This window comes from Pristiophorus japonicus, chromosome 1 (genome assembly GCF_044704955.1).
Source record: "Pristiophorus japonicus isolate sPriJap1 chromosome 1, sPriJap1.hap1, whole genome shotgun sequence".
NCBI lineage: Eukaryota > Metazoa > Chordata > Chondrichthyes > Pristiophoridae > Pristiophorus > Pristiophorus japonicus.
This window is the reverse complement of record NC_091977.1, coordinates 477,703,766-477,730,167: the sequence shown is the minus strand read 5'-3', so window position 1 is coordinate 477,730,167 and position 26,402 is coordinate 477,703,766. Positions and strand designations below refer to the sequence as shown.

Here is a 26,402-nt window from a genome sequence, read left to right as displayed (position 1 = left end):
CTGCTCCCTGGTGGCCACGCATTACTGATGGTTGTGAAAGTGATCACCAGGGTTGACAATTATGCAAGTTTCCTGTAATGACAATAGCCAGAATGAGCGGGCACCCTGATTCGCGCCTGTAGCTGGAATCCCCCAGGTACATGTTGCGATTGAGTCCACACACGAGGCAATCTGAGCACTGCCTCAGCTACTACGTGTTTTATCAACCATAAGGGATATTTGTGCATCAATGTGGAAGTGGTGTGTATTCACAAGAAGTTCAGCCAGATTCCTTGGGAGCTGTCATGATGCCTTCATACTGAGGCAGTCCAACATCCCAGACCTTTTTGTTCTAGGGAGCAGATTTGAGTGCTGGCTCATTGAAGACCAGTGATGCCCATTTCAAACTTGGCTCATGACACACATGCAGAACTCCCCTCCACCCCCCCCCCCCCCCCAAATAAGACGCAGGAGCGATACGAGAGCAATACGACCACCAGATGTGTCATCGAGCAAGTAATTGGAATGTTGAAAATGCACATCAGGTGCCGAGATAGATCTGGAGATGCCAACCAGGGTCCTGCATAACATTGTGCAACAGAGGAGATTCCAGAGGTGGAGGTGGTGGATGAAGTTGGGGCACCCATCGCAAGACCAGTCGATAATATTGCTGCCAGGGATCCCTAAATATCGCGAAGGTTCACCATGTGAAATATAACAAATGAAATCTTGCGATCTGCTCCCAGTACCACGCCCTCCCTTTGCACCAAACAGTCGTTCAACATGGGTCCTGTCATGTATTGATAGTCATCATAATTCAAGTGAAAGGTTGGGTTGGTCCTCTGGAGGCATTAATCGTGTAAGGTATGGAAGTGGGAAGCGGTGCTGCTAATAAATTTTATGTGGCATGTAAGTTTTTAAAAAAAAAAGAAACACAACATTTTGTGCATACCTTTAGTGAATTACAATTTCTACAATTTATTCTTCCGCTTCTACGTGGTGCATCCTGTGTGGCTTCAGCAGAGGTAGAGGCAGGCTTCTCTCATTCCTGTTGTGACTGCTGAGTTGCCTTTGGCCTACTCTTAGCTTTCAGAGCCCCCGAGGGCCCTGCCATACTATTCCACCAGACTCTGCCATCGGGAGACAAGGCACTATGTGAGATACTGGCTGCGGGGGTGGATGGGCAGGGGACTATGAGCAATGGGTGAGAAATGGGAGTGCTTTGAGTGGAGTTTCCACTTCCATGTCCCCTTTCGCCATCATCTCCGGGGTCAGTGCCATCAGTCCTCCCACTGCTGGAGAGATTGGTTAAGATCAGTGATGCCTTGTAAGGGCATGGATAAGGTATCTGTTGTCCTGTTTAAGGAGGCAGACACATTGGCATCCAAAGTCTGCAGTGCCGTGGTCATGGCCTGCATGGACTCATTTGAGAGCCTTGCTTGTACCTCCATCAAGGCATCCTCTCACTGTGGCAGTTCCCTGCACCACAAATCCACTAGCGATCGAGTTGGACTCCTCCATCTTCTCCACTGTGCAAAGTTGCTTCTCTAGCATTTTCCATCTCACCGATAGTCCCTGGGATTCAGCATCTGTGTCCAGCCTGGAGAGGATTATACACCTGATGTGGACTCTCCACAGCTGTACCTGTCACCAATATCTGCCTGTGTTTACTTGTGAGGGATGAATCACTGGATGAATTCCCAACAAACTGCCCAAGTGGACCACCGAAGTATGAGTATCTGCGCTGGTACGTGGCTGTGGAGCCTGTCGGAAGGAATGAGGTCCTCTGAGGAATGGTCCTCCTGGATGTTCTCCCACTCTGGCTGTACGTGTGAAGACCCTGGAAAACAAAGTGGTATGATTTAGTCGTGGCGAAGTCATGATACTGACAATCACCATACTTGGTCTTCTCAGTTCATTGAAATGAAGTCAGCATATCTGTGTTTGAGATATTTGTAATTCTGTCACCAGTTATCTGTGAGCTTCTCATCTCATCTCTACTGAGAGGAACGCAGCTGTGCCACTTATCTCCAGGGCGATGTCCTCCTCTGTATCTGGAGCTGTGGTGACCCACCTAAAGTCCTGTCCCCCTCCTTGCATTTTGCAAGCTCTTCTTTGGGGTGGGGTGAACTGACCTGTAAGTGAAGGTGTATTCATCCGATGAATGCAGTGCATTTGGTGAGGGTGACTGAGACACATTCATCACAATACAAAAGGATTGGGGTAAGTGTTAAGGGTGGATGGGTAAATGTGGAGGCGACAAAGTGCACAGAAGGTGAAAGCTGGATGCTGCTAAGTTGTGTGGGTGTTTGGAGTGATGTGATGGAAAACACTTAGCAAGACAGAGTGAAGGTCGGGAGGGAGTGGCTTAAAGCACAGGAGGTGGTTGAATCAGCAAACTCACTCACTTCCTAAGCTGGTTGTCATTAAATTGCTTCATACATTGCATCCATGACTTGGGCACAATGCTCCTACTGCTCACCACCTCGGCTACCTCCACCATCGCTTCTTCGTGAGAGCAACGGGTTTCTCCCTCGCATTGCTGATAAAATGAATGTCCTTTCTCCTCCTGACTGCACCCAACAGCAATCCCAGTGAGCTGTCATTAAACCAGGGTGATGCCCTTGCTCTATGTCCACCATCCATCTAAACACCCCGAATTTCCATTTGTGAACTGTCCCTTTAAATACATTTGAGATTGCATTATACGGGTGCACGTCACGCCCTCTGCGCAGCTTGGACACACACAACCGGATGTCAAAATGAATTGGTACAATTGAGTTGAGATCACAGATTCTGACCCGCTCAGTTGATTGGACTCGGAAGCTGCCTTCAGATTAATATCGGAGCCTTAATGGATAACTGGGGAAGGAGAATGCTGCAGCACAAGTACAGTTTTTTTTTTTTTCTGAATTCATTCTCTGGTTGTGGGTGTTGCTATCACCTATCTTTGGTGGTGGGCCACTTTCTTTAATGACTTGTAGCAGTTTGCAACGGAGAGGTTTTTTCGGCTCCTTCACGGAAGTGGTTATTCAGCCACATTGGTATGGAACTGGAGTCACGTATCAGCGAGATGGGTGTGGATGGTTCCTGTGAACTGGTTGGGTTTTTGCAACATATGGTTGCAATTCATGATCACTTACTGGTACCAGGTTTTAATTTGCAGTTTCTCAAAATTCAAATTCTCTCAGCCATGATTTGAACTCCATGTTCTCTGGAGTTTATTGGTGAAGCCCTCTGGATTCCGAGTCCAAGTGACATAATTACTACACTACCGTACCAGAGCAACAAATTTTAAGTAAAAATAAAGTGCAGGGATACCAGTCCCTGGAACGAGACGAGGTGCAAGGGTCTGACTTGAAATATTAACATGTCATATTTTGTTCTCTTGGGTGCTGACTGGCCTAATGTAGTTCAAGCACTTTGTTTGTTTTCCACCACTCTGCCTGCTCAGTGAGATTGCATTTTATTTTTCTTGATGCATTAGACGACAGCAGGGTACAGATTTTGGGGAGAAAGGTAACAGTGCAACATTTGAAATTTAACCCATCTTCTCACCTGGTTGATGCTCACTGACCTGTGTATTTCTGACTTTCCTTTTTGTATTGCTGTGTATGGTCTGTATGTTCAACACTTCTCAAGTTGCATAACTAACTATTTCAACCAGGCTTCCCGTACACCAGATAGGAAGGACAGAAAGTCAACCGCTGGGGCCAAGAAAAGAAAACGTTCCCGTTCCCCTTCACCAATACCCACACCAGCCGAGTCCAGGAAGAAGAGCGGAAAGAAAGGGTAAACAAAGCTCTTGTACACCATTTGATCAGGGGTTCGAACTCTTAATGTTAGACAGTTTAAAAAGGCAGTAGAAGTTGTGCACATTTTTGTATGCTTGGTGGTCATTGGTTTGTTCCTATGAGTTACATGACAGAATATAAATTTGAATGGTGTAAAAACTAGTGCAAGAGCTTAAATTGCACACAGGAACGGAGGGTGGTAATTGATGGATGCCCTGTAAATGGGAATCGTGAAAGAATTTGAGCCCCATTTATAATATGGTTGCCTTAAGGCAGCAATTTATGTTTCGACTGAAGTTGGTGCTTTATACTTAGCTCCGCAAACATTGTTGTGAACAGTTTTGTACTGCATGAATACGCATGAAAAATTTCCAAGTAGTGAACTAATAGTGTTGTTCAACTGGCAGCATTGACTTGACAATTATTAATCCAGAGATGATGCCAAAGTAGGAGGTTTGGTAAACCGTATGGAGGACTGTGAAATACTTAAGGAAGACGACTTACTAGACTGAGTTGACCGGTGGCAGATGTAATTTAATGTGGATAAGAATGAAGTTATACATTTTGGGGGGGGGGGGAAAAAAAACATGGCGTGGTGGCTGGGCCTATTGGTAACACACTAAAGAGTGTGGATGAACAGAGGCCCTTACAAATTTGAATACATAATACATATGAAAGCGCAGGTAGAAAAGGCCAGGAATGAAGTGAGGATGAATTTATGCAAAACATTAGGTTGTAGTTGGTATATTTTGTGCTCCCAATTGCAGAAAGGATGTAGAGACTAATGTGGGTTCACCAGGATGATATCCGAGATGGGAAGCTATTAGTTCTGAGTAGTGACTTATGATACTAGGACCAGTTCCACTGGATCAGCGCAGGCTATTAAATAGAGATTTTAAAAATAATTATCAATAGCTTTTCATTATGTGAACAGAGAAGATTATTCCTCTGGGTGGGAAGTCAACAACATGCCTTTATATAGTGCCTTAATCAATTCAAAATTGACGAGACCAAGGAGCAAAGTAAGGAGAAATTGCTTTTTTGGAGGTTTATGGAGCTTTGCCACAGAGAGTGATTTGAAGGAGAGACCATTGCATATTTTGAGGGAAAATTGGATGAATATTTGAAGCAGAGGAAGGTTGATAGCTGTGAGGAGGGATTACACAGGATATATGATACAGAAATGGGCCATTCAGCCCAACTAGTCCATGCCTGTGTTTATGCTTCACTCTAGCCTCCTTCCGCCTTTCCTCATTTAAATCTTTCCGCAGAACCCTCTATTCCCTTCTCCCTCATATTTATCTAACCGCCTCTGAAGTGCATCCATACTATTTGCTTCAACCACTCCCTGTGGTAGCGAATTCCACATTCCCACCACACTTTGGGTAAATAAGTTTCTTCTGAATTCCTTATTGGACTTGGTGACTATCTTATATTGATGGCATCTAGTTATGATCTTCCCCCACAAGTGGAAACATTTTCTCTGCATCCACACTCTCATAATTTTGAAGACCTCTATTCGATCACCCCTCAGCCTTTTTTCAAGAGAAAAAAGACCCAACCTGTTCATTCTTTCTTGATATGTATACCCTCGCATTTCGGGACTCATCTTTGTAAATCTTCTCTGCAGAGGGAGCAGAGCATTGGGATTAATTTTGGATTGATGTAACCCAGAGCTGGCAGAAGCACAATGGACTGAAGTATGGCTGCCTTTGCTGCAAACCTCTGGTTTGAGACACTATTTTTGTGTACTGAGATTTTATAGCAGACTGGCAGTGACTATCCACGTTGACAACTGACACACAAATTGCACCATGGAATGTTTTATCGAGGTGCTATCTAAATGCAATCTGTTGCAATGAACCCTCACTGGTAAATGATCGACTGTCATTTAATCCAGGGAAGAGATGTCTTTCTGTCTTGGTGTCTGATACCTTTTGAATCTGAAGTTGTAGGAACGTAGCCATTATTTTCACTCTAAGATTTTTTGAGAGTTTCAGCGGGGAAGTGATGTGTTTGTTTTTGATCCTTAATCCATGGAATTGTGTTGGAGTCCAGATGGAGAAAATTTAATGCCTTAATTGTTTTAAGTGGAATGTATAAGTTACCATGTGGAGTGAGAAAGTCAAGAACCTAGGTATCTCCCATCGGGACAAACATCTTCATGTTGTTGTCACAAGTACAAATGGAGAGCTATGTTGTTGAGCTCTGACTCGAAGTTTCTGTTGCCTGCAGACAGCCCACACCGTACCTGAAGAGGAGAGGGCAGAGAGATGAAGAGGAGCAGGAGGACCTGACCAAAGACATGGAGGATCCCACTCCTGTACCCAATGTGGAGGAAGTTATTTTACCTAAAAATGGTAAGGAATATGCCTCACCCCTCTTCTCCCCCTTCAATCTGTTTTTAATGGCTCTTGGCAAAGAGCAGCGTTGTGGTATTCTAGCCTTTGACATGTTGAAAGGTTTTTAATGGTGTTGATCCCAACACTGATGTACGTGGGCTGTTACTCATTCTTGAATTACCTAATGTTGATTCTTGGGATACCATCTGCCACACTGCCTTAGAATACTTAATTGATCATCAGTAGCTTCTATCCCTTCCACATCATGGGTGGGAGGGGTACAATGTTGGTTGAAGGGACCGATCTGTGGCTGAAATTCCCAACCCTCGCCCTTGGTGAGATAGATTGGAGCTTATGGTTAAGCATTGCCAATTTTATGTTTGTTCTCGTGAATTCGCCAGAACTTTTAAAATCAGAATCCCACAGAAATGGATATCCGTGCAGAAAGGTTGTAAAATTCTAGAGCAGTCCCACTCATCTGGTCTGCAGCAGAGCAAGCAAAATACAAGCTTATGCGAAATTGGTTTCCTTGAATGATGCAGTTAATTTTATGAAAACTACACTTGCCACAGCAGATCATTCCATTGCAGCCGAATGTGCAGAAAAAACATCTGTATTTTTATATTCAAATTTATTTCGAGTATCTTAGACTATTTTCACATAATTTAACAGTCGCACACCTTTTAATGAGGCGTGCATTCAATAGTGTGCACTTGTAATTGAGATGCTGCAGTGTTTGCTCTGGTTGTATATTGATCATTGCAGTTCTGCTGCTTCCCTGAGACTATAGAAAGAGAAAAATGAATTGCAATGCAAGGATAAAATCCAAATTAGTGCAGGTCACGGCGCCTTGCTCTGCATTCATTGCTGGTACTTAAACAATACAGACAGACACCGAGGTACGCGTTCTCTAAACTGTCCACATCAAGGTGCTGTCGGCAAAAGGCTTGCGTCAAACCCAGTTCTAGCTTCAGTCATCATGGTATGTTGGAGGTGTAAATGGAGCCATATGTTGTGTTTGGAATTTTTCCAAGACCTTGGTGAGGAAGCGAGGGACAGCTGAGATTAAAGCTTGTTTTTTGGAATCAGTATGTTGGTCAACAATAAAAGGTTAAACCCAGAGACCATATCCTGGTCAGCTTTTGCCTGTAATACTGCATACAGTGCAGTGTCCTGGTCACTAACATTTTGCTCCCTTAAGAGACTGAGCAGAGCTACAAGAGCGATTCCAGTCTCCAGTTGTGGCTCTTCGGCTAGAAAGAGATATATCCATGGGGTCCTTATGGAGTATGAGATATTTAACAGGAAAGAGAAAGTAAATCCAAAACCATACTTCATTATACCAGGGCAGCAACAACAACAGCTCGGATTAATATTGCACCTTTAACCTAGAAAAAAGTTCGAAGATGTGTCAAGGACAGTTGGAAGGAGAGCCTAAAGCAGGAGAGGTTGGTGGACGGAATTTCATAGTGTGGGCTGGGTGACGAAAGGCACAGTTGCCACTTACAGGTTGAGAACATGCCTAATTTACATAATCACACTTCATAATCCAATCCCTTCATACCTTCAATCATTCTGCTCTGAGAAGGCTGAGAGGGATTAAAGAGGTATTTAAAATTATGAAGAGCTTGATGGAATGAAGAGGATAAGACTCTTGCCTCCTGTCCATGATGGTCGTGAATTTAAAATTGTAACTACGGTGGAGGAGAAAGGTTTCTTAGAAATTTCCATCCACAGAAGGTTATTGGCACAGATAATGCTGTGCCACAGGGTTGTTGAGGCAAAATCCATTGTATTTTTGAAGGAAAAATTGGATCAATGTTTGAAGGTGCAGGACTATGAGGAGAGAGCAGGCTTGTGGCATGAGATATGGATTGCTGTCGGAAAAAAGTTAGCCGGGACAGTGGGCCAAATTGTTGCCCCATTGCTTTTAATATTCTAAAATTTTGATAACTCAAGTCAAGTTGTTTGGAGCAGAATGAAGTGGAGGACATCGTTTTGAGTGAATTTAGACCAATTCTGGATTCCTTCGACAACTTCTTATAATTCAGAACCTCAGGTTTCAAATCTGCTCGATTTCAATGTTTTTAATGGGCTATTTATAACTCCTTTCTTTGTTAGTGAACCCTAAGAAGGACAGTGAGCACACACCTGTGAAGGGAGGCACAATTGCAGATCTAGGTAATTATATTTTTAACTTGTCCCGCTCTCTACTGCATGAACCTTGTTTTTCAGTTGGCCTGAAAAATGGGCAGTCTACACATGACTCTGCAAACTATTTCCCGTTTAAATGTTGGAATTGAATTATTGTAATTGCAGCAGAGGCCATTTGGACTCTTGTGCCAGTGCTTTCTGCTCAACTGGAGCTATTTCCTCTAATCCCACTACCCCGCTCTTCTCCCCTTGTCCTCGTATGCATCCTTTTCACGTGCCTTGTCGATTTTACTTTTAATTTGTTAGTCTCTGCATTAAAAGCCACTTGAAACCTTACCAGTGGAAACAATATTTTATAATTTTGATAACTTCGATCAGATTCACCAATTAACCATCTCTGTTCCAGTATGGGAGGGAAGAGAGAAGGTTTGCAGTGCTTCTTAATGCTTATCAGCTTTGATTCCTGGTATCCTTAATTTTGCTTTACCCATCCTATAGATCTAATGCACATTCTAGAATGGGGTTCCCAAAGGTGCATGCAGCACGCCCAACTGTGACATAAAGCTTGCATTGCTTCCTTGACACAAATTTCCCCAAAAGTGAAGTTCATGTGCTTTTATATGGCATTTTCTGCACTTGCATACACCTCTCTCTCTCTCTCTCTCTCTCTCTCTCTCTCACGCTCTCTCTCTCTCTCTTCCCCCGCCACCCCCCCTCTCTCTCTCCCCCTTCTCTCTCTGCCACGCCCCCTCACCCCCCCCTTTCTCTTTCTCCCCCTCATTTTTCTGAAAAGTACTTGGACGTGGTCGAATCGTTGAAATTTCTGTGCTGCAGATGACTTTGGATTATGTCAGTGGCAACTCCATATTGTAGAGACTTGCATTTTGTCCTTACAAACAACATAAGAAATAGGAGCAGGCCATTCAGCCCCTCGAGCCTGCTCTGCCATTCAATAAGATCATGGCTGATCTTCCACCTCAACTCCACTTTACTGCTCTATCCACACATCCCTTAATTTCCTTAATATCCAAAAATCTATCAATCTCTGTCTTGAATATATTCAACGACTGAAAGTCCACAGCCCTCTGGGGTAGAGAATTCCAAGGATTCACCACTCTGAGTGAAGAAATTTCTTCTCAGTCCTAAATGGCCGACCTCTTATTCTGAGAATGTTCTCGACTCCCCAGCAAAAGGAAACTTCCTCCCTGCATCTATCCTGTCGAGCCATGTGTGTATGTATAGAATGTAGGCCTAGTTTACTCCTATCTCCTCAGAGGACAATTTCCCCCACCCCTCCACCAGCCCCCCATCTCCGGAATCAATCTGGTGAATCTTTGTTGCATTCCCTCTATGGCAAGTATATCCTTTCTTGGGGTAAGGAGACCAAAACTGTACACAATTGGTGATCAAAGGGGAAAAAAAAGTTTTCCGTTTGTTATGGGACTGTGGGTGACTCTGGTAAGGCCACATACTTTGCCCATTTCTAGTTGACCCGAGGAGGTGGTGTTGGGCCTTCTGCACAAGTGTAGCTTGATTGATCGCTCGAAGGCATTCGGAGTTAAATCACAGTGTATGTTGGCCAGCCTGGTTTGAGTGGCAGATTCTCTTCCTTGAAGGACATTGTAAAAACCCAACTGATTCACCAATCTTTGGCCAGTTTTCATAATCACCTTTTCTGGTTATAGCTCAAATGAAGATATTCATTGAATTTAGCTTTGGAGCTGGCCATGGAGGGATTTGAACTTGAGACCGCTGGGTTGCTAGCAGAGTACAAAAGCTACTGCACAATATACTGCAAGTACTGCAAATCCGAAGTAAAAATAGAAAAGGACACGGTAGGTCTGTCAGCATCTAGGAGACAGGAGTAGTTCATTCAGCCCCTCGAGCCTGTTCTGCCATTCAATGAGATAGAAACATAGAAAATGGGTGCAGGAGTAGGCCATTCGGCCCTTCGAGCCTGCACCACCATTCAATGAGTTCATGGCTGAACATGCAACTTCAGTACCCCATTCCTGCTTTCTCGTCATATCCCTTGATCCCCCGAGTAGTAAGGACTACATCTAATTCCTTTTTGAATATATTTAGTGAATTGGCCTCAACAACTTTCTGTGGTAGAGAATTCCACAGGTTCACCACTCTCTGGGTGAAGAAGTTTCTCCTCATCTCGGTCCTAAATGGTTTACCCCTTATCCTTAGACTGTGACCCCTGGTTCTGGACTTCCCCAACATTGGGAACATTCTTCTTGCATCTAACCTGTCTAAACCTGTTTCTATGAGATCCCCTCTCATTCTTCTGAACTCCAGTGAATACAAACCCAGTTGATCCAGTCTTTCTTGATATGTCAGTCCCGCCATTCTGGGAATCAGTCTGGTGAACCTTCGCTGCACTCCCTCAATAGCAAGAATGTCCTTCCTCAAGTTTGGAGACCAAAACTGTACACAATACTCCAGGTGTGGCCTCACCAAAGCCCTGCACAACTGTAGTAACACCTCCCTGCCCCTGGACTCAAATCCCCTCGCTATGAAGGCCAACATGCCATTTGCTTTCGTAACCGCCTGCTGTACCTGCATGCCAACCTTCAATGACTGATATACCATGTCACCCAGGTCTCGTTGCACCTCCCCTTTTCCTAATCTGTCACCATTCAGATAATAGTCTGTCTCTCTGTTTTCACCACCAAAGTGGATAACCTCACATTTATCCACATTATACTTCATCTGCCATGCATTTGCCCACTCTCCTAACCTATCCAAGTCACTCTGCAGCCTCATAGCATCCTCCTCGCAGCTCACACTGCCATCCAACTTAGTGTCATCTGCAAATTTGGAGATACTACATTTAATCCCCTTGTCTAAATCATTAATGTATAATGTAAACAGCTGGGGCCCCAGCACAGAACCTTGTGGTACCCCACTAGTCACTGCCTGCCATTCTGAACAGTACCCATTGCTTCCTGTCTGCCAACCAGTTCTCAACCCACGTCAGCACACTACCCCCCAATCCCATGTGCTTTAACTTTGCACATTAATCTCTTGTGTGGGACCTTGTCGAAAGCCTTCTGAAAGTCCAAATACACCACATCAACTGGTCCTCCCTTGTCCACTCTACTGGAAACATCCTCAAAACATTCCAGAAGATTTGTCAAGCATGATTTCCCTTTCACAAATCCATGCTGACTTGGACCTATCATGTCACCTCTTTCCAAATGCGCTGCTATGACATCCTTAATAATTGATTCCATCCTTATACCCACTACCGATGTCAGGCTGACCGGTCTATAATTCCGTGTTTTTTCTCTCCCTCCTTTTTTAAAAAGTGGGGTTACATTGGCTACCCTCCACTTCATAGGAACTGATCCAGAGTCTATGGAATGTTGGAAAATGACTCAATACATCCGCTATTTCCAAGGCCACCTCCTTAAGTACTCTGGGATGCAGACCATCAGGCCCTGGGGATTTATCGGCCTTCAGTCTCATCAATTTCCCCAACACAATTTCCCGACTAATAAGGATTTCTCTCAGTTCTTCTTTCTTACTAGACCCTCTGACCCCTTTTATATCCGGAAGGTTGTTTGTGTCCTCCTTAGTGAATACTAAACCAAAGTACTTGTTCAATTGGTCTGCCATTTCTTTGTTCCCAGTTATGACTTCCCCTGATTCTGACTGCAGGGGTCCTACGTTTGTCTTTACTACCTTTTTTCTCTTTACATATCTATAAAAGCTTTTGCAGTCCATTTTAATGTTCCCTGCAAGCTTCCTCTCGTACTCCATTTTCCCTGCCCTAATCAAACCCTTTGTCCTCCTCTGCTGAGTTCTAAATTTCTTCCAGTCCCTGGGTTTGCTGCTATTTCTGGCCAATTTGTATGCCACTTCCTTGGCTTTAATACTATCCCTGATTTCCCTTTATAGCCACGGTTGAGCCACTTCCCTTTTTTATTTTTACGCCAGACAGGGATGTACAATTGTTGTAGTTCATCCATGCGGTCTCTAAATGTCTGCCATTGCCCATCCACTGTCAACTCCTTAAGTATCATTCGCCAATCTATCCTAGCCAATTCACGCCTCAGACCTTCAAAGTTACCCTTAAGTTCTGGACCATGGTCTCTGAATTAACTGTTTCATTCTCCAACCTAATGTAGAATTCCACCATATTATCGTCACTCTTACCCAAGGGGCCTCACACAACGAGATTGCCAGTGAATCCCCTCTCATTACACAACATCCAGTCGAACATGGCTTCCCCCCTAGTTGGTTCCTCGACATATTGGAAAGAAAACCATCCCTTATGCACTCCAGGATATCCTCCTCCACCGTATTGTTTCCAGCTTGGTTAGCCCAATCTATATGCATATTAAAATCATCCATGGCAGATCTGTGATTTAACATCTTATACCAACCGTTTGGTATAAATCCCTTAGCTTTTTGTTAACCAAAACGTGTTATCAATCTCCGACTTAGTTAGCAATTGATCTATCTTGCATCAATTGCTGTTGGCAGAATAGAGTTCTAAACTACTACCACCTTTTTGTAGTGCCAGGAACAATTGGAGGGCATGAATTAATGGCATCACCCAAAGTTGAAATATGTTGTCATTTCTCTCGAAGTGCAGTGGTATCCAGTCTCTCGACTGTTGTAGTGGACCCTAATGAATCTTTGGCAAGACATTTTTGGTGATTGATGTGAAGAATAATTTTGCTTGGCAGAGATGATGGAGCCGAAGGTGGAGCAAAATATTGTTGCTATGTGTTCGTGCTGATATGAAAATAGTCTGCTCAGAGATGGCCCTTGGGGTGCTGTAATATGATCAGGGATGTGGTCACCTACACGGAGTACCAACCAACGGACCATGACTGCCATGGGTGCAGTGCAAGCTCTGAAAGGCCAGGGCAATGCTTTCCACAGATTCAATGGCTATATATCTACGGTATGCTTCACTGTTATCCTGGTATTGGCAGTGCAGTTTGTTTGCCACTATTAATTGCAATGCAGACAGTGACTTGATGAAATAAGATACGACAGAAATACAAGTTATTTTATGGCCTCCTGTCGCAAATGATAATGAAACCTGTTGGTGTGGTAATTCAGTAGTAGCTCAGTGTTGATCGGATTGAATTAATGCCTCCACAACAAAGCAGATGATTACAGAATGGCTGCTGACGTCTGCCTTACCTTTGTGACAGCTCGATCGTGCCTATGCAAGCTAATACATCTCCTGAATTAATCTTGTTGCAGATGAGCAAGAGGATGATCCATCGTCTGCAGGAGGGAAGGTAATTAACATGAAAACCTGGTATTGCTTACCCAGTAGCTGTATGGAAATGGTAACTATGGCAACCAATCTGTTCAGGCTTCAGAGCTGTTTTCTGTATCATCCTGTTGGCAGTGTTTGTGTGTCTGTGGTGTTGATGTTGCATGCTATTGGTGGGAGGGAGTTTACTCTTGGTTATCAGTTATCCAGTTCTGGAGGGAAGGCCAATTCAGAGATATTTGGAGAAGGTCACCTCTTTGTCTGCCTTCAGGCTGCAAAAGCAGAGCATGGTGTTCAAACCTGTCACTGTCTGTGCATTTCCCAAAATGTACCAATGTTGATGGCTGTTTTCTTGTAGTGTGGTAATGATGGCACTTTGACATCCCACTCCCCCCACCCCCCCAACCCACAACCTATGTTTGGTTGTATTTCTCCTTGGAAAGGTGAAATTGTTCATGATCAGTTGACCAGTTTTTAAGCTGCCTTGACAAGCCATCACCCACACCACGATGTACCCGAAAAGTAAATTTGTATCGTCAGCTTGTGCAAAATTCATCCCACTGACCACAGCTGCTTTTTCCCCCTCTTCAATTCTCATCCCTTCCACCCCACCCCTAAAAGCAAAATGTATAGCCTCAACCCTGCATCACCGTTCTCTCATCCCTAGCCAGCCAGGCATGTATACTCCAGGGACCTGCTCCACTCGGGCATGATCTGAAGAATGTACAGCAGACCAAGTGTGCGCACACTGATAACTTCCTTCCTGGCTTTGGCTGTTGCCTGCTGACACGCAACTTTAGCTGCCCGGCACTTGCTTAGTCACTTCGCTTTTTTTTTCTCCTGGAACCCTCGACCCAGAAAAAGGGGTAACAAAATTAGAAAAACCAAAAGAAACATGGGCAGAGAAAAAGAGGAAATGGAGAGTAATCAACAGGTGCATCTCACAATACTTGTGCTCAAAAAAGAATTTCATGACCCACAAACAGGCATGAGGTGAATATGTAGTTAATCAGTTTTGGTGATGATGTTTGAGGGAGGAATGTTTGGCAGAAAACCAAGAGAACTCCCTACTCTTTAAATCGTGCGATGGGATCTTTAATATCCACTGGATGGGACCTCTTCCAATATGTGACAGCTGCAACTTTCTCCCCTGTTGTTCTCTGGTCTGGCAGTGGGACTTGAACCCTGTAGCCTTCTGACCCAGAGGTGAGGGTGCTGTCAATGGATCTGTTGTGATATATTGGATTTACAGCTAACATTTAGGCAGTTCTGAAACTGTCAAGTAATAATAAGTAGATAGTCTCTTTTCAAAAGGGTGATTCCTCCAGGATTATAGGTGAGGTACTCAAGGCATTGAATAAACATTTTCAAGTCTGTTTGCTTCCTGTTTGTAGGATTGTATCAATTGTGAACAGATTTCATTAGTTTTGACTAAAATAGGATGTCAACTCAAACTTGGTCCATTTGCATTCCTAATAAGAGTTGGTCGCTCTCGACTGTGTTTCCCTAGCCGAGAAGGCAAACAAATAAATGAGCTGCTGGCTCTCTGAAAGTGCTGCTTTTGTTCTCCTTGCCAGGAGGTTGAGAGCAGTCTTTTGGGTGACCCTTTTTCTTTTCTGCTTATGAGGAAATCCATCAATTCAGCTCTCCATTGCCAATGGCTTGGTCGAGATGTGGGACCATCAGAACAGTCCATTTGGCCCCTTGAGCCTGCTCCGCCGTTCAATAACATCATGGCTGATATGATCCTGACCTCAACTCCACTTCCTGACCTGCTCCCCATAAAGCCTTGACTCCCTGATCGTTCAAAAATCTGTCGATCTTCATCTCTGGAATCAACCTTCGCTGACGGGCTCCAATGCAAGTATATCCTTCCTTAAATAAGGAGCCAAAAACTCTACACAGTACTCCTAGGTGTGGTCTTAGCAACACCCTGTGCAGTTGTAGCAGAACCTCCCGACTTTTATACTCCATCCCCCTTACAATAAAGGCCAACATTCCATTTACCTTACTGATTACTTGCTATACTTGCATGCAAACGTTGTGTTTCATGTGCAAGGACCCCCAGATCCCTCTGTACCACAGCATTTTGTAATCTCTCCCCAGTTTAAAAAATAATTTGCGTTTTTATTTTTCCTACCAAAGTAGATAACCTCACATTTTCCCACATGATACACCAACTGCCAAATTTTTGCCCACTCACTTAGCCTGTCTATGTCCCTTAGTAGATTCTTTGTGTCCTCCTCATAAACTTGCTTTCCCACCTATCTTTGTATCGTTAGCAAATTTGGCTCCATTATACTCTTCCTTCATCGAAGTCCATGAATATAAATTGTAAATAGTTGAAGCCTCAGCACTAATCCCTGTGGCACCCTACTAGTTGCAGTTTGCCAACCTGAAAATGAGCCATTTATACTGACTGTCTGCTTTCTGTTTGTTCGCCAATCCCCTACTACGCTAATATATTACCCGTAATCCGGTGAGCTCTTATCTTGTGCAGTAACCTTTTATGGGGCACCTTATTGAATGCTTTCTGGAAATCCAAATATACCACATCTACTGGTTCCGCTTTATCCACTCTGCTTGTTAGATCCTCACAGAACTCCAGCAAATTTGTCAAACATGATTTCCCTTTCATAAAACCATGCTGACTCTGCTTGACTGTATGATGATTTTCTAAAATGTCCTGCTACTGCTTCCCGAATAATGGACTCCAGCATTTTCCCAATGACAGATGTTTGGCTAACTGGTTTATAGTTTCCCGCTTTCTGTCTCCCTCCTTTCTTAAATAGGGGCGTTACATTTACAGTTTTCCAGTCCGCGAGGACCTCTCCAAAATCATTGCGAGATTACAACCAATGCAATTACATCCACTATCTCTGCAACCACTTCATTTATGTCCCTAGAATGCAGGTCATCAGGTCCAGGGGACATGTCGGCCTTTAGTTCCATTAGTTTGCCTAGTACTTTTTCTCGTGATTGTTTTAAGTTTCCCCCCCCCCCCCCGCCCCCCCCCACAATAGCCCCTTGATTATCAATTATTGGGATGCTTTTAGTGTTCTACCGTGAAGACCGATACACAATATGTTTTCAAATTCTTTGCCATTTCCCTGTTTACCATTATTAATTCCTCAGTCTCATTCTCTAAGGGACCAATGTTTACCTTAGTTACTCGCTTCCTTTTTGTATATCTGTAAACATGGAAACGTAGAAAATAGATGCAGGAGTAGGCCATTCGGCCCTTCGAGCCCGCACCACCATTCAAAAAGATCATGGCTGATCATTCCCTCAGTACCCCTTTCCTGCTTGCTCTCCATACCCCTTGATCCCTTTAGCCATAAGGGCCATATCTAACTCCCTCTTGAATATATCCAATGAACTGGCATCAACAACTCTGCGGCAGGGAATTCCACAGATTAACGACTCTCTGAGTGAAGAAGTTTCTCCTCATCTCAGTCCTAAATGGCCTACCCCTTATCCGAAGACTCTGTCCCCTGGTTCTGGACTTCCGCAACATCGGGAGCATTCTTCCCGCATCTAACCTGTCCAGTCCAATCAGAATCTTATATGTTTCAATGAGATCCCCTCTCATCCTTCTAAACTCTAATCTATAAAGGCCCAGTTGATCCAGCCTCTCCTCATATGTCAGTCCAGCCATCCCGGGAATCAGTCTGGTGAATCTTCGCTGCACTCCTTCAATAGCAAGAATGTCCTTCCTCAGATTAGGAAACCAAAACTGAACACAATATTCCAGGTGAGGCCTCACCTAGGCTCTGTACAACTGCATTAAGACCTCCCTGCTCCTATACTCAAATCCCCTAGCTATAAAGGCCAACATACCATTTGCTGCCTTCACCGCCTGCTGTACCTGCATGCCACCTTTCAATGACTGATGAACCATGACACCCAGGTCTTGTTGCACCTCCCCTTTTCCTAATCTGCCGCCATTCAGATAATCTGCCTTTGTGTTTTTGCCCCCAAAGTGGATAACCTCATTTATCCACATAATACTGCATCTGCCATGTATTTGCCCGCTCACCTAACCTGTCCAAGTCACCCTGCAGTCTCTTAACGTCCTCCTCACCGCTCACACCGCCACCCAGCTTAGTGTCATCTGCAAACTTGGAGATATTACACTCAATTCCTTCATCTAAATCATTAATGTATATTGTAAATAGCTGGGGTCCCAGCACTGAACCCTGCGGCACCCCACTTGTCACTGCCTGCCATTCTGAAAAGGACACGTTTATTCCGACTCTCTGCTTCCTGTCTGCTAACCAGTTCTCAATCCACGTCAGTACATTACCCCCAATACCATGTGCTTTGATTTTGCACACCAATCTCTTGTGTGGGACCTTGTCAAAAGCCTTTTGAAAGTCCAAATACACCACATCCACTGGTTCTACCTTGCCCACTCTGCTAGTTGCATCCTCAAAAAATTCCAGAAGATTTGTCAAGCATGATTTCCCTTTCATAAATCCATGCTGACTTGGACCGATCCTGTCACTGCTTTCCAAATGCGCTGCTATTTCACCTTTAATAATTGATTCCAACATTTTCCCCACTACTGATGTCAGGCGAACCGGTCTATAGTTACCTGTTTTTTTTCTCTCCCTCCTTTTTTAAAAAGTGGTGTGACATTAGCTACCCTCCAGTCCATAGGGACTAATTCAGAGTTGATAGACTGTTGGAAAATGCTCACCTATTTCTAGGGCCACTTCCTTAAGTACTCTGGGATACAGGCGATCAGGCCCAGGGGATTTATCGGCCTTCAATCCCATCAATTTCCCAACACAATTTCCCGCTTAATAAGGATATCCGTCAGTTCCTCCTTCTCACTAGACCCAATGTCCCTTAGTACTTCTGGAAGGTTATTTGTGTCTTCCTTCGTGAAGACAGAACCAAAGTATTTGTTCAACTGGTCTGCCATTTCTTTGTTCCCCATTATAAATTCACCTGATTCTGACTGCAAGGGACCTATGTTTGTCTTCACTAATTTTTTTCACTTCACATATCTATAGAACCTTTTGCAGTCAGTTTTTATGTTCCTGGCAAGCTTCGCCTCATACTCTATTTTCTCCCTCCTAATTAAACCCTTTGTCCTCCTCTGCTGAATTTTAAATTTCTCCCAGTCCTGAGGTTTGCTGCTTTTTCTGGCCAATTTATATGCCTCTTCCTTGGATTTAACACTTCCCTAATTTCCCTTGTTAGCCACGGTTGAGCCACCTTCCCTGTTTTATTTTTACTCCAGACCGGGATGGACAATTGTTGAAGTTCATCCATGTGATCTTTAAATTTTTCCATTGCCTATCCACCATCAACCCTTTAAGTATCACTCGCCAGTCTATTCTAGCCACTTCATGCCTCATGCCAGTGAAGTTACCTTTCCTTCAGTTCAGGACCCTAGTCTCTGAATTAACTGTGTCACTCTCCATCTTAATAAAGAATTCTACCATATTATGGTCACTCTTCCCCAAGGGGCCTCTCCCAACAAGGTTGCGAATTAGTCCTTTCTCATTACACATCACCCAGTCTAGGATGGTCAGCCCTCAAATTGTTTCCTCGACATATTGCTCTCAAACCATCCCTAATACACTCCAGGAAACCCTCCTTCACCATATTGCTACCAGTTTGGTTAGCCCAATCTATGTGCAGATTAAAGTTGCCCATGATAACTGCTGTATCTTTATTGCATGCGTCCCTAATTTCTTTTTTGATGCTGTCCCCAACCTCACTACTATTGTTTGGTCTGTACGCAACTCCCACTAGCATTTTCTGCCCTTTGGTATTCTGCAGCTCCAGCCATACAGATTCCACATCATCCAAGCTAATGACCTTACTTACTATTGTGTTAATTTCCTCTTTAACCAGCAACGCTACCCCACCTCCTTTTCCTTTCTGTCCATATTTCCTGAATGTTGAATACCCCTGGATGTTGAGTTCCCAGCCTTGGTCACCCTGGAGCCATGTCTCTGTGATGCCAATTATATCATATTCACTAATTGCTGCCTGCGCAGTTAATTCGCCCACCTTATTACGAATACTCCTTGCATTGAGGCACAGAGCCTTCAGGCTTGTCTTTTGAACACACTGCCCTTTTGGAATTTTGCTGTAAAGTGGCCCTTTTTGATTTTTTTCCCTTGGGTTTCTCTGCCCTCCACTTTTACTTTTACTTTCTTTCTATCTTTTGCTTCTGCCCCATTCTACTTCCCCCTGTCTCTCTGCACAGGTTCCCATCCCCCTGCCATATTAGTTTAACTCCTCCCCAACAGCACTAGCAAACACTCCCCCCTAGGACATTGGTTCCAGTCCTGCCCAGGTGCAGACCATCCGGTTTGTACTGGTCCAACCTCCCCCAGAATCGGTTCCAATGTCCCAGGAATTTGAATCCCTTCTTTCTGCACCACTCCTCAAGCCATGTATTCATCTCGGCTATCCTGACTAGCACGCAGCACTGGCAGCAATCCTGAGATTACTGCCTTTGAGGTCCTACTTTTTAATTTAACTCCGAGCTCCCGAAATTCATCGTGAAAGACCTCATCCCGTTTTTTTACATTTATCGTTGGTACCTATGTGCACCGCGACAACTGACTGTTCACCCTCCAGCTCCAAAATGTCCTGCAACTGCTTCGAGACATCCTTGACCCTTGTACCAGTGAGGCAACTTACCATCCTGGAGTCTGGATTGCAGCCGTAGAAACGTCTCCCTATTCCCCTTACAATAGAATCGCCTACCGCCAAAGCTCTCCCACTCTTTTTCCTGCCCTCCTGTGCAGCAGAGCCACCTGCAGTGCCATGGACTTGGCTGCTGTTGCCCTCCCCTGATGAGTCATCTCCCCCCCCCCCCCCAACAATACCCAAAACGGTGTATCTGTTTTGGAGGGGGATGACTGCACTACCTTCCTTCCACTGCTCTTCCTGTTGGTCATCCATTCCCTATCTGTTTGTGTAACCTTTACCTGCGGTCTGACCAACTCACTAAACGTGTTATTCACGATATCCTTAGCATCGCGGACGCTCCAGAGTGAATCCACCCGCAGCTCCAGTGCTGTAATGCGGTCTGCAGGAGCTGCAGCAGGACACAATTCCCGCACATGTAGTCGTCAGGGACATTGGAAGCGTTCCTGAGTTCCCACATAGCACAGGAGGAGCATAACATGTGTCTGAGCTCTCCTGCCATGACTTAACCCCTTGATTATCTTAATTTGGCAACAACAATGATAAAGGTTACCGAATGATAAAGAAAAGAAAAACTACTCACTAATCATCAGCCAATCACTTGCCCCCTTGGCTGTGACGTCACCTTTCTATTTCTTTCTAGTTCTTTGTTTACCTTCTGTAGCTGCACCGGCTGGCCTCATGAACTGCAGCCCGAAATCCGGCCTCTCCGCCGCTGCTCCTGTTGAAGCTCTTGCAGTCTGTTTTTATTTTTCTTGCTAGTTTACTCTCAAGCTATCTTCTTTCTGTCATCCTTTGCTGTTTTCTAAAAATTCCCAATCCTCTGGCCTTCCACTGTTGTTCACAAAATTGTATGCCTTTGATTTCAATTTGATACCATCTGCTACTTCCTTAGTTAGCCACGGATGCTTCATCTTTCTCGTAGTCTTTCTTTCTCACTGGAATCTATCTTTGCTGAGAGTTATGAAATATCTCAAACGTTTGTTACTGCTTTTCTACAGTCTTAGCCGTTAATCCGTTTTACCAGCCCACATTAACCAACTCTGCCTTCATAACTTTGTAATTACCTTAATTTGAGTTCAGGGCACTAATTTGAGACCTAGCTTTCTCCCCCTCAAACTGAATTTGAAATTCCACCTTACTATGCTCACTCTTTCCAAAAGGATCCTTCACTACGAGATCATTAATTAATCCAGATTCGTTGCACATTACCAGATCTAAAATAGTCTGCTCCTTGGTTGGTTACACAACGTATTGTTCCAAGAAACCATCCCGCATGCACTCCACAAATTCTTCCTCCAGGCGATCTTTGCCAATTTGATTTGTCCGATCAATATGAAGATTAAAATTGCCCATGATTATTACTGTACCTTTCTGACAAGCCTCTATTATTTCTTGATTTATACTCTGTCCTACAGTGTGGCTACTGTTTGGGGGCCTGAAGACCACTCCCACCTGTGATTTCTTGCTCTTATTTCTTATCTCCACCCAAATTGATTCGACATCTTAGCCAATATAATTTCTCACTACTGCACTGATCTCATCCCTTATTAACAGAGCTACCCCACCTCCTTTTCCTTTCTGTCTCTCGTTATGAAATGGCAAATACTCCTGAATATTCAGTTCCCACCCTTGGTCACCTTGCAACCACGTCTCTGTAATGGCAATCAGATCATACCCATTTATTTCTACTTGTGCCGTCAACTCGTCTATCTTGTTACGAATGTTGTGTGCGTTCAGATGTAGAGATTTTAATTTTGCCTTCTGTGTATACCCTCTGTCCCTTCCGGTCACACTCTGGTTATCATTACCCCGATTGCTATCCTGCACTTTTGCCTTCTCTCTTCAAATTTCTGTTCACCGGATCCCTTGCCCCCACTATTTAGTTTAAAGTCCGATCTACAGCCCGAGTTATTCGGTTCGCCAGTACACTATCCCAGCCTGGTTCAAGTGAAGCCCGTCCCAATGGAACAGCTCCCTCCCTCTTATCCCAGTACTGGTGCTAGTGCCCCATGGATTGAAACCCATTTCTCCCACACCAATCCTTGAGCCATGCGTTCATCTCTCTGATCTTATTTTCCCTATTTACACTTCTCGTGGCTCAGATAGTAATGGAGAAATTATAACATTTGGTTCTGCTGTGTAATTTAGCCCCTAGCTGCTCATACTCCCTCAGCAGAAGTTCTTTCTTTGTCCTACCTATGTTGTTGGTACCTACGACAACTGGATCTTTCCCCTCCCACTCCATATACCTCGCCAGCCCAGAGATGATGTCCTTAACCCTGGCACCCGGCAGGCAACACAGCCTTTGGGACTCTCGCTCTCGGCTGCAGAGAACGATATCTATCCCCCTAATACTGTCCCCTACCACTGCAACATTTCTTTTTACTCTTCCTCCACCCTTTGAATGACCCCCTGTATCACAGTGATGTGGTCAGTTTGCTCATCCTCCTTGCAGTTCTTGATCTTGTCCACACAGTTGGACAAGAGCAAGCGCTGAGGTGACTCCATCACTGCCTCCTGAGTCCCCATACCTGCCTTGCTCGTAGTCACACACTCCTGTCCCTGGCCACAACTTGAGGGGTGTGACTCCGCTGGAACGCAGCACCCAGGTAACTCACCCCCTCCCTGAGGGGTCGCAGTGTTTGAAGCTCGGACTCCAGCTCATCAACTAGGAGCCAAAGTTCCTCGAGCAGCCAACACTTACTGCAGATGTGGTCACCGTGAACCTTGATGGTGCTCACCAGCTCCCACATGTTGCAGTAACACATCGCCTCCCCTGCCATCTCTAATGTATTTTATTTAATTAATTAAGTTTTCAAGTTTTGAATGTTTGGTTTTTAATCCCGGCTCTTTAAATTAAAACAAAGCCCAAGAAAAAGAGAGAAATACTGACCGACCAATCACTTCCCTGGTTTCCTGTGACGTCACACTTTGATTCTTTTTACTTTTTACCCTCCCAGGTCGGTTGGTGCCGCTCCTAGCTCGCTGTTCTTGTAGTTCCCGCTGGGCGGCTGTTCTCGTGCTGGTTGAACTCCGGCTTCTCGTGCTCCACACCCAGCTTCGCAACACCATAGCTAATTGCAGTCGCTCACACTTCCAAAAATCTTTTTAGTATTCTGTAAGTTCCTGATGCTAAATAAGTCAATGTTTGAATTGTAATTATTTTCTAAATTAGTATTAGATTTTCCTGCTAAAAAGTATTCAATGGAAATCTCAATCAATTTAAAATGTCAGTTTAGTTGATTCACGTCCCTTGTTTGCCAGATTCACAGTGGTTTGGCCAGTTTGAAGTGTTTTCAATAGTAATGCATCTGCAGTGCACAAATGCATGTCACTGATTGAACTGTTTGAACTGAGAGCAAAGTGATTTGTGAATTATTCACTAGGAAGAAGAGGACAGTGCCAATGCTAAAGGAGATCACGTCCGTCCTGTGGACCAAGCGGAAGATAATGTCACTGAACAGACCCATCACATCATCATCCCCAGCTACTCAGCGTGGTTTGACTATAACAGGTCAGAATGAATGCATTTTTTCTTGTGCAGATCTCCCCCTCCCACCCCCCCCCCCAAAAAAAAATTATAATGTAACTTCCTTTGCATATGTCTGTACTGTCCCTTATTATATGTCAATACTGTCTCTGATCTGGCCCTGTTGTGGTGTGAGCAAGCAGCCGGTACAACACCCTCCATGTGAGGATATTCCAGATACCTACTTGGTCCCTGAAAACTGTTTGGGGAGAAGTCAGGCGTGTTCATCCTGTTCAAGTTTTCTTCAATTCACCGCCCCCCCCCCTCCCCCCGGAAGGCTGGATTCCGTGATGTGGTTTCAGGGGGACGACTTAACTATCTCGTCATTTTTCATGTTTGAACATGGTGGGTGATGCACTTACTTGTCTCTCTCACCATCCAGTTTCCTATCTGGATAGTGATCAGAAGTGGGACCCTCCCTAGCCCAAGGATGCTTGAGACCAGTTGTGAAGTCCAACTGTTAACTTGTTTGAGATGAAATTACTCAGCGCAGACAGAGAATCAAACCCTGGACCTTCTCCTCAGTTAGTCTTGTGCAGCCTTTACCTACTCGGCAATGAAAGTTGCATTGTTGTGGCTAGGTGGGACAATCATTGGAGCTCCAGTGCTCTCTGCTGTGAAGTGCTGGGCTGCAGTTGGTTCCCATGACCTTCCTGCATTGTGAGCTTACAAACTGTGCTGTTGTGATGCCAGAAGCATTCCTTTACAGCAGAAAATCCCTCTCCATGTGTGTGTAAAGCTCAGCAGCATTTCCAGAGGCATCGTTATGTTGCTTCAAGGGGAAAAGAGCAGCATGCAGGGACTTTGAGATGAGGGAAGTCAGAGGAAATTAAAAGTAGCCTCAATACTAGAATTTTTATTTTTAAAATACGGGATCGCAAACTAACCCCTACAAGATGTGAGCAATAATAAAATGTGGTTTTAACATGGTGCTATTTGGGAGCAGTTACAAACAGTGATAGTGTGAGGGAGCTGGAGCAACATCAGTGGAGATGCTGCATGTGATTATATTCCAATGCTGGTTTTAGCAGAATGGTATGAGACCAGCATCCCAGTGCTGATTTCTCCTGTTGACACTTCCACTGCTGCCATTCTCCATCAAAGGTGGCTAATTTATTGACTGCCCTGAAGACAAACGTTTTTAAAAAAAAAAAGAAGTGGGTTTTTACGACTGCAGGAAAAAGGAACTCAACAAATTTGTATTAGCTGCAGATGATGTATTTGCTGTTGGACACTGTTTTATGCCTTCAGTCAGTAACACAGGGCCCTGTGTCGGAGGTGATTGTGAGCATTAGAATGTAAGGGAGCTGGATTAACAGCAGTAGAGATAGTAACATGATGCTGACTGGGGAGGGAAGAGTTGTCTTGCTGATATTACAGAACTGTTTTAAATTAGCAGTTCTATATTTGTTTTGGCCGCTGGTGATGTGCAGTTATATTTCAGTAAATTGTGATTTCTATTTGTGGCCACTGGATTGTCCCTTGTCTGTAGAAGGTATGTACAGGTCAGCAAATGGAAAACACTTCGTGGTTGTACATTCAGCCAAAACGCAACTGCAGCGGCTGGAGATAGTTTATGTTGCTTTATGTTGTCAAGAAAGGCCAGCTCAGGTGCTTGTGGGCTCTTCGGAAGGCAGTAACACAACCTCACTCACCTTTCGATGCTGCCGCCAGTCTGGGTTGAAAGTTAAGTGCAGCATTCCTGAACCTGACTACCCGAGGGAGCTGAATTAACATCCTCAAGACGGTTGTTAGCTTTAAGACTATTGGTTGGGAGCAGTTACTGAGCCTGGCAATGTGAGTGAGGTGGAATAGCATCCCTCAGGGCACACTCATTAGCACAGGTTGCTGGTTGGCCTCGTCTTTGACACACACACTGTCTTTAAGTCGTAGAATAAACAATATTATCTCATGTTCCCCTAGGTAGAGATGTAACCTTCGCCGATCCTTTTGACTCCAACTACAAATTGTTGAGGAAAGCTCAAAGTCTTTATAGTTCTATTACCACGCACACTGTCCATGCTGATTCATGATGACATGACAATTGTTATTGTGAGCAATACTCTCAGAAATGAGAGAGTTCCTACAAAACGCCAGATGCCAAAAAGTTTACCATTCTGGCCGATTGTCACACTTCCTTTCTCAAGACTATTGGTTCTTTCATTTCACGTGAGGCGAAAAAAAGTCAACAGGCACGAATAACGTATCCTGCACCTCAGCAGAAGCTAAACAGCACAGTCGGCTAAGTGCGCTGATGCATTAAACCCGAAAACATCCCTGGAATGAACAACTTTCCCAGTACAATATTTCTAGCTTCAGTACAGATCTGCAAATTATCCATAAGTAAAAAATATAACAAACTTCAATCATGAGAACATAAGAATTAGCAGCAGGAGGAGGCCATTCGGCCCCTCGAGCCTGTTCCACCATTCAGTAAGATTATGACTGATGTTCAAATTCCGCTCCACTTTACTACACTATCCCCATATCCCTTGATTCCCTTACTATTCAAAAATCTATCGATCACTGTTTTGAGAGATACTCAACGACTGAGCATCCATAGCCCGAAAGGGTAGAGAATTCCAAAGATTGACCACCCTCTGAGTGATGCAATTTCTCCTCATCTCAGCCCTCAATGGCCAACCCTTTAATCTGAGACTCTGACCCCTGGTTCT

General features: G+C 44.3%; 1 protein-coding gene across 7 annotated transcripts in view; it reads left to right on the top strand.

Annotated features, from left to right (window-relative positions):
• The window catches only part of LOC139276526 (SWI/SNF complex subunit SMARCC1-like), a 257,461-nt gene that overhangs the window by 67,249 nt on the left and 163,810 nt on the right, over positions 1-26,402 (top strand). For 3 of the 7 annotated variants that reach the window (XM_070894634.1, XM_070894633.1, XM_070894632.1), the window contains exons 10-14: positions 3,647-3,771; positions 6,009-6,133; positions 8,237-8,296; positions 13,502-13,590; positions 23,585-23,712. In XM_070894634.1, coding sequence (XP_070750735.1) covers positions 3,647-3,771; positions 6,009-6,133; positions 8,237-8,296; positions 13,502-13,590; positions 23,585-23,712 — 527 coding nt within the window. The remainder of the gene's footprint in view (positions 1-3,646; positions 3,772-6,008; positions 6,134-8,236; positions 8,297-13,501; positions 13,591-23,584; positions 23,713-26,402) is intronic. The other 4 variants (XM_070894636.1, XM_070894635.1, XM_070894638.1 and 1 more) reach the window with 3 other exon arrangements.